Source organism: Triturus cristatus, chromosome 2_1, assembly GCF_964204655.1.
Source record: "Triturus cristatus chromosome 2_1, aTriCri1.1, whole genome shotgun sequence".
Classification (NCBI taxonomy): Eukaryota; Metazoa; Chordata; class Amphibia; order Caudata; family Salamandridae; genus Triturus; species Triturus cristatus.
In genome coordinates, this window is record NC_140581.1 from 586827494 (window position 1) to 586841625 (window position 14132).

The window sequence follows — 14132 nt, forward strand, 5'->3', positions numbered from 1 at the left end:
ACAAACGCTCAATCCTACAAGTCCCAGGATACCTTCAGACTGAATACAGATCCAACCCACCTGGGGGCAGTCAACTACTATTTACCGAGGGGCTTGCAGAGATGACGTTATCACCGCCTCCAACCAGCCGGTCCGTGAACAAGAAGCAGGAGCTTTGAAACGCGTTGGACCTTTCTGAACAATTTGAAATGAAATCCGGTTTGCGATGCAATAAAGGACCTTCTTGAAAGCTAAGGGGGCCCGCTTCTGTCTCTTGAGTGCATCTCCGAGCATGTGGCAATCCTTTTGAGAATATATATATATATATATATATATATATATATATATATATATATATATATATATATATATATATATATATATATATAGTTAAAGGCTTAAAGGGATGTTAAAGTTAGGTATTGTAAAAAAAGGTATGTTATATTTAGGTAAAATGTCAGTTGAAAATAAATTCACTAGTTATAGTTATGTCAAGTAACTAGAACTCATGCTCCAAATTAATTATAACTTGTGCTCTCACAGTGCATAAAGTTGTTTTCAATGATGTAATTTCAGATGTCATGAGGGATGTTATCTATGCAGTCACTGAAAATGTCATGAGTGATGTAATAAGTGAGGATACAAGCAGTGCATGATGAAAATGCAAGTTAGGGAACATAGATCATGCATGAGTGATGTAATATACTAGGTTTTCTTTACATATATATGTGTGTGAGTACATATCTATATAAATATGTGAATATGGATATTTAAACGGATGTATATTTATACACATATGTACATATGCCTGGAACACTTGGGTGTTTTATTTTTGGCAAATAAATCACTACTTTGAAATTCAACTCCTGGAGCCTATTGCATTTTGTGTGCACTGTGGTCCGTCCCTAGGAAATCCCGTCAAAGGTATTGACGGGCTGGGACTTTGCTGTTATATTTAAAAATATATGTATATATTTAATTTTACATCATTTACAGTCCTTTTTTATTCAATTATTTAATAATTTTAAAAATATAATCTAATATTATTATATAATTGTAATTAACAATCATAGTTTAATTACAATTACATTTATTTTTAGAACATACCCATCCCTGACCACTTAATATGCGTATTAGTACCCCTATAAGCTACCCATCCTTAAGGCCTAAAAACGCATCTACTAACCATATACACTATCCTTATTCATTTCTCAGCCCTAAAACCTAAAACAGTCTACTCTTTTTTAAATTAATTAAAATAATTAACTCAAACTTCATCCTACTTATTTAATAAGTATTTACAATAAGTAACTAAGAATAAATTACAATTGCTTACAAATTACTCAAATATAATTATTTTAATATTTTCTAATTCATTTTGATATTTTATTATAATTTATTATTTTTTCCATTTAATTACTTAATAATGAATGCAATTTACATAACAATTAATTACATTTAATTTAAATTAGGCCCTTTGGCCAATGTGCAGTGTGGGGTTGGCTGCCTGTGGAGGATTCACTGCAGGCCCTGTGGCAAACCACCAATGCTAAATAGCATTTGGCGGGGGGTTGGCTTCACGTATGGTAATATTTTATTATTTTACATTAAAAAAAGTTGAAATTCACAGAAAAAAGCAAAATTTTGAATAATGTTATAGTTAGATGTGATATAATGATCTGATTTTGTTTAATAATAAACCATAGAAATTCACTGAAAAAAACAAAGGTTAAAGTGATGTTATAATTAGGTGAATATGGAGTGACAACATTAACATTTTGAACTAAAAAGAACCAGATATTCACGAGCTATGGTTAGCAAAGCATTGCTTATAACTGCACATATTACATCACTCATGACATGATCTATGACATCATTTATGACATCACTGATGACTTCTCAAATTACACAATGATGCTGCTCCTACTGAACCCTAAAGGTGTTGATGAACTTCCTTAATGTGGAGCTTCACACATTGTCTGTGGAACCCACTCCTGATGTTCACTGATGGGGCTAATTTTGTGTCTGGATTGCTAATGGTCTGTGAATCTTGGTTACAATTGGGCAATTTAACATAGGGTTATTGAAAAGTCTTACAGTGACACCTCTGTAATTCGAAATGACACCACTAGTGCAATTGGCTATTGTTTATTCATCTGTTCATGTTGATTTGATAAGTTGATCTGGTTTTATTTTTACCTGCTCTAGCCCATTATACTCCCCACGCCCACTTACTGAAGCTTTCTTTTTTGCTGGTACTCTATGCATTTCCAGGATATGTATAACTTATGAGATCCTCACTGATTGCACATCTACAGGCTATTACAATGTTACTAGTTTTAAAATCAGTAGAAAACATTTTCAAAAAGATTGATGCATGCTGATATCCTTAACTTTACTGTTTATTACACCTACCATGTTTAGGTCGAGGCATTTTCTTGTACTTTACATATACTTGTTTCTGTGAGAAACTTTTACCATGGTTGGGTAAGTGTGTGACTGCAAGAATGAGTCAGGGGATGGATGAATGGCTCTATGAGTGCAAGGATGAATTACCGAGAGCATGTGTGATGCTAGTGACTGTCTAAACTCACCAGTGATTGAAGAGGAAATTTCATTTATAAAACAGACCTTTTGGCATTGCCAATGTTTACTTCTATTGTATCAGTCAGTAGATGGGTGTGTTGATGTATTAGTGCAAGGGCGAGTGACAGAGTGATTGTGCGATGAGTTACTGAATGCCTAAACTAGCCAGAGACTAAAGAGCCTCTTTCACTTGTATGCCAAAGCTTTTGACATTTTATTTATTATTCATATGCTTTACTTACGAATTTACTGTATGTCTCTCATGGTTGAATAGAACACATCATGCAGTATTATCTGCATTGCAGTCAATACAATGCACACATCAATCAATGCAGTTGGGTGGACACTGCAATATTTTATATAGGAATACATGTTTGATTGCATCCATGTGCTACCCATCGAGTAAAGAATTCAAAATTCAATTTGAAATTCAAAGTGAAGGGATTTCGAAGGTCCGCGGTGAGCATCTGTCCCCATAGCAAAAGAAACCCAACAATTAGCGTTCAAGGGAAGCCCGAGCTGGGAAAATAGATACAATGCAGGACAGAATTGAGAAGCATTGAAAGAGCTGTTTGGGGAACCCTTCTTTCACACCACCCCCCTTTCCTACACCGGCTGCCGCCAGTACTGACAGATCCCCCTGCCCAGAAGCACTCAAAAAGAAAAAAGGCAATTACATTTTCGTATTTAAGGAAGGCCTTTGCAAAATCTATTAACTTTAGTCTCCTTGTTTACCTGCTTGGAGAGTCTTGGTTCATCTTCAATATATTTCTGTTCCTTTGGTACTAATGTAGCTAGGCTGGCTTTCACCTGCAAATCAAAAGCAGAGTCTGGGTCATAGGTTGTGATTGTAGACAAGACCAATTAATTCGATTTTTTATATCACGTATGTAATATTACTTTATATCATAAACACAAATCAGCACAAATTTATATTGCAATTTATTAAAATCCAAAACTGATTTTGAATATTACTATATGATATACTTGGAAATTTAAACCGAGTTGGAAATATTGCTATAAATGTGTTGTAAGACGTTACGAGTTTAGTCAAATCAATTTTTTTTTTATAATTTCTTTCTGCATTTGTAAGAAAAAAAACACACCATATCAATGCCACTTCGTTTGTCGGAATATAATTGAGAGGATTGCAACTATCAAAGCAGTAACTAAGCAAGCGATTGTGTGCGTTAAGCCGCGGGCAGAAGAGAATTATTCAGCTCACATCAAGATTTAGACAAAACGAGGGACTGCCAGAAATTCTCTACAAACCGGGAACAAAGGCTCTCGAGAAACTGGACTCTTTAGCAGTACAAAGAAGGAAGCTAAAGTTGGGACTTACAGCATTGAAAATCACATCTATTTCAAGATGGATGACCCCCTTTGTCGGCCCTGTCAGCTGCTTGTTTTTCAAGACGTAGGCTTTCTGTTCACCATTTTGAATCTGCGGGAAAAAAGACATGACAGCCGTCTGTCTTGTGGTCTCCACTGAATACACTCCCTCCGCGACCTTTGACCCCCAGCTGCTGAAACTGACAGAGAGCCCAAAACAACTGTGGCAATTCTGACAAGTACCTGTTCATTACCAGAGCCAAGTCTGTCAGGAAAAATTAACTATCTTGGGAGGCGGCATGGCCGCGGACCGCAGTATGCTAAAAGATGTTTGCGTTATTATTACAAACCTCGCTTGCGCAATGACAGCCACAGAGCTGAGATTTCTTTTTTGAGAGCGAGGGGAGGGGGTCAGTTGGTGGGAAGGAAAGGGCAAAGAACTGTGTCAGGTGAATGCCACTTACAGACAGCAAGGGTATGGCAACTTTGCCCAGAAAGTCAGCAGTTCTGTCTCGGTCTTCATCATAGACTGTCACTTCAAGAAGCGCGTGGATATCTTTAATGTTACTATTTACAGAGAAAAAAAACAGAGAGAAACAAATGACATCACCCATAGTAGGAAAACTAATAGACACACGCACAGTTGTACACATTGGTGTTAACCCTTTCGCTGCCAGGCCTCCCCCCCCCGTCCCACACCCTTTTTGACTATTTGGGGCAGTTCGCGCTTAGGCCCCCACAGCATTTTGTCAACATAAGGTATCAACGCCAAAGTTGTGTCCTTGTGCTCCAACGTCCTGAGGATTCTAAAGGTAACCAGGGTTTGCGGATTCCCCTGGAAGGGTTTGAGAAATTAAGCAAAATACAGCAACATTTTGGGGTTTGGGGGAAAAATGGGGAAAAAGTGCAGCAGATGAAAGCATCTGGTATTTTCCCTGCACACTATCAATGAAGGGTTTGTGGTGATAAAATCACCATCTTCCCAGCTTTCAGGAACAGGCAGATGTTTGTCAGAAAACCAACATTATCTACACAGTATTTGCATTTTACTGGGACTTAGCCTATATTTGCTTTTTGGGCTTTCAACCTCCTTCCAGTTAGTGGTAGAAATGAGTGTGAAACCAATAATGGACCCCGGATAGTGATACATTTCTGAAAAGTAGACACAATTCTGAATTCCGCAAGGGGTCATTTGTGTAGATCCTTCAAGGTTTTCCTATAGAAAGAAACAGTTGAATTAAAAGAATATTGAAATTTAATTTGTGCCTACATTTTCACCTGTAACAACTTCTAACTGTGGTAGATTTTTGCAAGCTATATACCGATACATCCGCGGGACGCTTCCGGTTGCAGAGATAGATGAGGCTTGTTTGTTCACCAAGAACCAGAGGTACCCAGAGCCAAAACTGAATTATACCCTGCAATGAATTTTCATTGTGTACCGGGTATACAGTAATTCATTTGGTAAAATATAAAGAGTGAAAAATAGGTAGCAAGGAAATCTATGTATATCTAAAAAGGGAACACGATATGGAGTTTAGAAGCAGTGGTTATTTGTGCATCTCTGAATTTGTGGGTACCCATATTAGTATGTGAATTAGAGGGTATTTTTCGAAATGACTTCTTTTTTACAAACGGTCTTACATTAAGAAGGCAGAAATGCATAGGAAGACAAAAGGTAATAACACATGTTCTACTATTCTGTTTTCTGCTAAGTCTCCTTTCTAAAAATGTTACCTCACTTGTGTGGGTAGGCCTAGTGTCTGCGACATGAAATGGCCCAAAACGCAACGTGGACACATCACATTTTTTCACTGAAAACTGACCCTTTTTTCACAATGTGACTAACTGTGGACTTGTGGCCCTAGCTAAGCCGGCACCAACGAAAACCTAGCAAACTTGTACATTTTTAAAAACTAGACACCCAGGGAAATCCAGGATGGGTGACTTGTGGGCTCTCACCTAATACCCGCAACAGGAAATAGGCCAAAATGAAAGGTGGACACACCACATTTTTCCAGTGAAAACTGACCCCTTTTTTGCAATGTGCCTAGCTGTGGATTTATCAAAACCAAAGGGGATGATGGACGGAGTGTTAAACATTGCAAGCACTCACCCCTGTCAACTGATCTGGGTTTAATCCATCATAATTCTTTAGCTCACTTTGCCACCCCAGTTCAGACATGGCCATATGCAAATCAGTCTGACCCTGTGCCTCATGGGAACAGTCCAGCCCGAACTGCCAAGCCATGTCTTCCCTGAACCGGAAACAAGCATCCTGGGACCGGTTTCAGGTTCAAAAACCCTCATCAGCCAGGCTATCTTGAATCCAGTGGCAAAGTGAGCATTGGCAGTTCGGGCTGTTCCCATGAGGCACAGGGTCAAGACTGATTTGCATATGGCTGGGTTCAAGCTGGAACGGCATGGTGAGCAAAAAAATGATGGAATTAGGCCCAGATCTCTGTACTGGGGTGAATGTATGACATTGTTCTATATTCTGTCCATCAACTGTTGTTTTTGCATTTGTCACCCTGAGTGGACAGGGTATGCCCAGACGTGGGTCCCATGCTCTCCATGCCACTGGAATCAAGCTATCCTGGCTGAAGAGGGGTGAAACCCTGAAACCGGTCCTAGGATGCTTGTTTCCAGCCCAGGGAGGACCTGGCTTGGCAGTTTGGGCTGGACTGTTCCCATGAGGCACAGGGTCAAGACTGATTTGCATATGGCTGGGTTCAAACTGGAATGGCATGGTGAGCAAAAAAACAATGGAATTAGGCACAGATCTCTGTACTGGGGTGAATGTATGACATTGTTCTGCATTCTGTCCATCAACTGATGTTTTTGCATTTGTCACCCGAGTGGGAAGGGTATGCCCAGACGTGGGTCCCGTGCTCTCCATGCCACTGGAATCAAGCTATCCTGGCTGAAGAGAGGTGAAACCCCGAACCGGTCCTAGGATGCTTGTTTCCAGTCCAGGGGGGGCCTGGTTTGGCAGTTCGGGCTGGACTGTTCCCATGAGGCACAGGGTCAAGACTGATTTGCATATGGCTGGGTTCAAACTGGAACGGCATGGTGAGCAAAAAAACGATGGAATTATGCCCAGACCTTTGTACTGGGGTGAATGTATGACATTGTTCTGCATTCTGTCCATCAACTGTTGTTTTTGTAGCTGTGGATTTATCGCCCTAGCTCAGTCAGCACCTAGGGAAACCTAGCAAACCTGTAAAAATTTTAAAACTAGACACCCATGGGAATTCAGAATGGGGTGACTTGTGTGACTATTAATGTGGGGGATAGAGGTGCACACCTATTTATGTTGTTTTATCAAAAAACTCATATATTATGCAATTTAATCTGTAGGTGCATCTCCACTGCGCGTGTTGACAGCACGTGTAGTTATCAACTGAAAGCCTAACATGAACCAGGGCCTGGATGTGGTTGGCACTGTTCACTAAGAACTGAAAGTTCTATACTCTTCTGAATTCACCTTATGCAGTTTTCATACATATGATGCAAATTAAATAAACTCAATGAATCATAAAGAATGTGTCACTTGTTTTTATGTATCATAATCAACTTGTTATTGCTAAACAAAGGATATTTGAACATGCTGTTCATTGAACTCTTATCAATACATAACAGTAAAGTTACACGTTGTACATTAACCAAAGCAACATTTTTAACCCAGACAAAATTTTCATTATGCAAATGTTACAATCTTTGCAAGAAAGCTTTGGTCATCCCATTAACATAAAGCCCAATGCATTTGGGGCCTCTGCGGTCACTTCCTCAGGGGCATGTCTGTAATCAAACAAATTAGTCAATTGTAAAATACTGTACAGATTTACATGGAGAAATCTCTATGCCCAACAATTTGCCAATATGTTCACGATCGTTATTGTATTGTGAAGTGAGCCCAGGAAGGAAGACTAGAGAAGTAGCAGTGCAAGTGCAGAAGGAGATGAAACAGAGACGAGTAAAGAATGAAAAGTACTCAGAACAGGCATCTGTGTATTAGTGGTAGATGTCGATTAGGTTACGTGTTAACAGGATATAAAAAAAATGTAAGAAGAACAAATCATTCCAGCACCCGGTGGCCAATTAGGTGAAGACGTTAGAAAAAAGCTTGAAAGGGTGCCTCATTTGGATAAAAGTGAATAGCATGGAAGACACGTACCTAAAACAGCATTGTGGAATAATGGGAAGAATGTATACATGAAATCGCCCTCTTACAAATCAATGTAGTATGGGTTAAAATGTCAATCACTGCAAAAACCAGTTATTAATGTAAGCCAAATGCTTATAAAGGCTCACCTTATACTAGTGCAGTATAGCCCCAAATTGACTCGATATACGTGGTGAATCCAAGGGTAAACTGATGTCTGTAAAAACGTGGGAAGGTAAATGTTGTTTACATTGTAAACTTCATGCGTAGTGAGCATATCCAGGCAGTGAGATGAGGCGATGCACTCACCTGGAAACTTCAATATGTATCCAACGCGTGCTGCGTATGGTATGTTAGCATCAAAGTCTGAAAAAATAATGCAGATGAATTAAGAAGTACTCGAAATTGACTAAAAATTAACGTGTGGAGAAGGATAGAAGCGGGGAACTGGTGATATAAGTCTTACCGGAGTCCGGAGAGAACTATTCAAATGATGGCGGTAGGTTGAACTGCTGCAAATGTGAAAGCAGTATTAAAACATCTGCGCGATGTAGAAAACAACGGTCATAGAAAGCAGACAGGCCGAAGATCGAGAGGATGCGTGGAATAGTCTAGTTGCTGTGTTGTGAAAGGCCAATAAAGTTACGCCGAAAAAGTGTAAAAATTAGAAGTGCTACTTGATGTAGCCTGCGAATATACATGAACTGGAGGGATATGATGAAAAAAGACTGGGGTGTGTGATTCCTAAGCTTGGCAACACACAGAATAGATGTGGTAGTATTCCGGTCTGCGTTCTACTCTTGCTGAATCAGGAACCCTAACACTTAGGTGACGTGCATGTGCGGTGCTTGTGGTGTAAATATAAAAGGAACAAGAGGCCTAAAGTAGAGTGCAAGAAACCCCGGTGAGAAAATTGGAGAAAAAGAAAGAAAAATGAACCCTAGAAATTCAAATATACGTTCATATTACATGTGAACATAATATTCATAAATACATCCACGTTAGATCAATACCTATGTGACTCATAGGAAACAGCTCATGTCTACCCTGTCATTTAATCCTTTCGGGGCTAAAGTGTCTAAGAAATGTATCCCAAAAACTTCATGTTGCAGTAGTTTTTTGCTATTGTCAACACCCTCAATCAATTTAACTACTTTAACAATCTGGCACCTTAACTGTGATATGGTGTGTTTAACTTCCTGCCAGTGGACTGATTCACTGGAAGTTTTATTGAGGGTACGTATGGTACTCTTGTGTTCCATCAATCTAAGTTTAAGTTTCCGTTCTGTCTTGCCTACATAAGCCTTTCCGTATTGATTTTTCTAAACAATAGATGACATTATTCGTGTTGCAATCTGAAGAATGTCTCAATTTTATGTTTGTGCCCAAAATTTGGATGCGTTAATATGTCTCCTACAACTATATTGTTGCAATGGATACAATTAAAACATTTGGACGTGCCCTTGTATTGTGTGGTATTTGAACATCTTTCCGGAGTTCTAATTAGTTCTTGTAAATTCTTTCCTCTGGTGTACGCAAATGTCGGCTTAATGCTGAATAGTCCCTTGAAATCAGATTTATTCTCGAGAAGTTCCCATCTGTTGTTGATTATCAGCTTTATATGATTTGAACATGAAGAGTATTTAGACACAAAAGTCGGTATATTCCTCTTGATTTCAATAGATTTGGTAAATAAAGATGTCCGTTCTTTGCTGTCAAGCCTAGTTATGTTTGCCTGTAAAATATCCACTGGGTAACCCCTTTTTGCAATTCTCTGTTTGTACTCACAAATCTTAGATCTTGCTGTATTAGGATCTGAACATATTCTTTTGATTCTAGTGAATTGTGAATATGGCAAGTTGCAGGGGTTTATGGGAAAGAAAATGTTGGATGATCCACACAAGCCACACCTCTCTGAACTCCCCCAGCTGTCTAGTTTTCAGAAATATCCGGGTTTGGTAGGATTCCCTAGATGACCGCCTAGTCTGGGACCCAAAAAAATGGTGCCCCCCTTGCAAAACCAGGTAATTATGTGAAAGATAGTTCTGATGTCTCCACAATGTTTTGGGCCCTTCCCTGCCACGGGTATTTGGCCCACCCATACAAGTGCGGTATCATTTTTATCGGGAGACCTGGGTGAACACTGGGTGGTAGGAAATTGGTGTCGCCACATTGATCCCACAACTTTTCCACACAGAAACTTGAGGAAAATGTGATTTCTTTAGCTAAATTGTAGTTTGCAGGTGATTCTGGGTAAGAAAACGTTGGAGGATCCACACAAACCATACCTCCCTGAACTCCCCTGGGTGTCTAGTTTTCAGAAATGTTTGGTTGGGTAGGTTTCCCTTGATGGCCGTCTAGCTTGGGACTAAAAACACAGGTGCCCCCTTGCAAAACCCGATCGTTGTGTGATAGATAGTTCTGATGTCTCCACAAGATGTTTTGGGCATTCCCTGTCACGGGTGAGGTACCATTTTTATCGGGAGACCTGAGGAAATGCTAGGTGGTAGGAAATTGGTGTTGCCCCATTGATCCCACAGCTTTTTCACATAGAAAAGTGAGGAAAATGTGCTGTGGCTGAAAACCTACCAGAAGAACCCACTCAAAGGTAAAAACAGATAAAATGAAGTCTTTCACGTTGGATACGGCAATCCCCGCCTAGGAACAAATGGACAACAGAGAGAATCGAACTGCGGACAAGTTGTACAGGATCCTGGAAGCAATCGCATCTATGAGGGTGGAGCTGATACATAAAATAGACCCAGTATCCATCAAAGTGATCCTTCTCAGAGATGATCTGAAGAAACTGGCTGACAGAATCAAGAACATCGAGGTCACTGTGAGCCAACTGCAGCCCTCTGCAAAGCAAATGCAGACTCAGGTCAGAGACTTTCTTGAGAGCTTGCGATTACTTAAAAGCAGGAATGAGGACATGTGGGACCAGTTGAGGAGAAACAACTTGAGAGTGGTGAGTTTGCCGGAGAGACGCAAAGGTGCTGAGATGGTGGCGTATGTGGGTGATTGGTGCTCTAAAACTGTGGTAACCCCAGAGACTCTTAAAGTATTTTGTACTAGAAAAAGTGCAAAGTGTGCCAGCAGGGAATCCTCTTCTATGATCTACCCACCTGGTGGTATTCGGTCTTGTGAACTACTGTGATCGAGATATGTTCCTGCAGAAAGCACAGACTATTGGGCACTTCATCATAGAGAACAGTAAAATTATGATTTTCCCAGATTACACTTTGACAGAATAGGAGTAAAGTTCATCTTTCACGAAAGTGAAAAGAAAAGCAAGAGACACAGGAATGAAATACATGACACTGTTGCTGGTGAAGCTTAAGGTGCTTTTGAAGGACAAAGCGATCTTTTTTGAAGAAATGAAGATATATCTGGATTGAGTGGAGCAATTTAATACCCCCAGATGGAGGGTTCGCAACCACACCGAGGCAACAGAGAAGGCAGAACAGAGGACCACTCCACTGAAATGCCCTAAAACGTACCCAGCAACTGGTACAGGATGGTCAAGATGTGGCTGTGCTGGCGGTGGGAGTCTTCTTGTGTGGGTCCTACCTACGAAGTGAGAATGGGTCTGAACTTGAGTCTGCAGTAGACTATTCTGATGCCTGCTCAGAGTCTGACGAATAGGTCAACGAGCCAAAAGTAACCGCATAATTGGCAGATGATCTGATCTAACATGTTTAAGTAAGCATAGAACATTGATCATAACCCAGAAGGGACCAAAGTCATTTTTCAATATGTATTTTGGGTGAAACACTGATGGCCACAGCTACATCCAGTAATTGGGGGCCAAAGGGAGGAGCAATAGCTGACTTATTAAGCACCCTCTCACACCTCCTTCACCAAGATTAGGCCTGGACGGTGAACTGCGCTCCGTTCATGGAGTTTGCGGAGTTTTCTGCACTCTGCAGAGCTCATGGAGTGCAGAAAACTCCGCTTTGCGATGTGCAGCGGAGTTTTTTCCCCGCTCGCGATCGCTAACTGTAAGTTCGCGATCACGAAAGGTAAGTTTGCTAGCGCGAGCTTCCGCTTGGGTAGAATTTCTACCCGAGCGGCAGGAATACCAGCACAAACTGTAGTTTGCACTGCACTCCGCCACTCGTGGGCTTCGCGGAGTTTTTTTGTAACGTCGCAGAGTTCCGAGTAGGAAAACTCTGTAAACTATGCCCAGGTATAACCAAGATTCAATAGCGAGAAAGTAGACTTGCAGTATGGTTTTGCCACTGGATAGCAGTTGATTGAAGACCCCTTTTGGGGGAGGGCAGTGGATGTGGTTTGATTTGAATGGGTACATCAGTCTATCATGTAAGTAGTTATGCCACATCATGGGAGGGAAGATAACCACAGTATTCTTGGCTGATGGTGGTTTAATGGGAGGTAGGCGGCTGGGCATGCAGGTCTTGCCTGAAATGGAATTTAACTGCCTGCCATAAATCACCCCAATGTATTCAAGTATCTTACCTGGAATATAAGGAATATGAGTTCAGTCACAAAGTGCTTTAAAATGCATGCTTACCTGAAACGAAGGAATGGTCAAAATTACACTTTTTTCAGTAAACTAATCTCACATGAGTGGTGGGGAATAGGTCGAGGAAATGCTGACAGGCCAGTTATCTGCAACAAGTAACTCATCCTATGCTAGTAGTGGCATCAAATGGGGGGGACCCAGTGTACAGTTTAGTGCCAATAGGGAAGCTGAGGATAGTGAAGGGAGGTATGACCTTGTAGAATGTTGTTTGGGTAGGACTACTACCAAACATATACAGTTCCTGGATAAGTTGTACACCCCATTTGGTCAATGATTACTCAAGGAGACCTTTATCTGCACTGGGATGCATTGCAAGTGGCCTGGGTTCTTCCTTGTTAACTCCACCCATTGGAGTTAGCAACACCAGGAGTAAAATAAATAAGACATGAAGTTATCAGATATTCCAAGTGGGACCTTTAGATTCTGCTAAAAAATGAACAATTACTGAGATCCAGATGCCTCTGGTCATTCCTCACTTTTTTTTTTTTTTTTAGAGTTTTATATTGCGCGAACTAGACCCGAAAATATCAGGTATCAGAGCGCTTTACAGGAGCACCAGTTTCGTTACAGATGGACACACTCATTTTTGCGAGGCACGGAGAGATTACGTGATTTGCCCAGAATCACAGGATGTTGAGCGTTGTTGCCAAGAATCAAACCTGGTTTCCCAGCATTGAAGTCGACCGCTCTAGCCGTAAGGCTACATCCTCTCCCCTCATACTCTCCCCATATACTTAGTATTTCATCTTGAGATTATGACTGCTTTCAATAGGCGAAGTTTTTTGTTAAAATACACCAGGACTTCAGTCTTCCTCAGAACCTTATAATTCCCACGGAACCAGGAAATCTCTTACTGGTATTACAATGAGCCTCTTAATTGGGACCATGGAGTCTTAAGAAGAAAAGCTTGTAGCATATGCTTGTAGCTGTTGAATTGAACATACATTGAGAGGTCCCATGTCTTCCAACACTCAACTAGCCTTCCTATCACCGTATGGGCATCTGGTAAGGGTAGAAATGCTTCTACTGTTTCAAGACATTACATTTGACCCATTCTTACTTTGATGTACTACCTGACAGCGGTCCCTTTATCCTAGCGTATTCAAAATCATTCCACTACAGGGAGGTGGAAGGCAACATTGTGAGCCGAGGCTGGCTACGCTGCCATTTTGGGATTACAATTCCACCGGCCGCCCCGACGGGCTCCATGAGCCCATCAGAAGCAGAGTGGAATTCCCCGGCAGGTTTCCCTCCGACCGCCAGAATTATAATAGGGCAGTCAGACATTAACCTATGATGTTGGGCGGAAAGCCTCCTATGAGTTGTTGGATGGCTTTCCGTCCAACATCATAATACGGGGCATACTGACCAGCAGCAGCCGCCATAAACAAAGGGTGGTGAAGCAGGTGGAGGGGCCGCGGGATGAGTCGCATGGAGCGGAGTGGGTTAGAAATGCCACATTTTAAATATTTTAAAAATTTACCTTTAGCCTCCAACCGCCTCCAGCGTCACGCCGCCTCCTCT

At 40.9% G+C, this 14132-nt stretch overlaps 1 protein-coding gene across 10 annotated transcripts in view; it reads right to left on the reverse strand.

The window, feature by feature from the left end:
- The window catches only part of MCTP1 (multiple C2 and transmembrane domain containing 1), a 2372456-nt gene that overhangs the window by 591265 nt on the left and 1767059 nt on the right, over positions 1 to 14132 (reverse strand). For all 10 annotated transcript variants that reach the window (XM_085632490.1, XM_085632489.1, XM_085632491.1 and 7 more), the window contains 3 exons: positions 4362 to 4464; positions 3908 to 4009; positions 3301 to 3375 (listed from right to left, as the gene is read on the reverse strand). In XM_085632490.1, coding sequence (XP_085488616.1) covers positions 3301 to 3375; positions 3908 to 4009; positions 4362 to 4464 — 280 coding nt within the window. The remainder of the gene's footprint in view (positions 1 to 3300; positions 3376 to 3907; positions 4010 to 4361; positions 4465 to 14132) is intronic.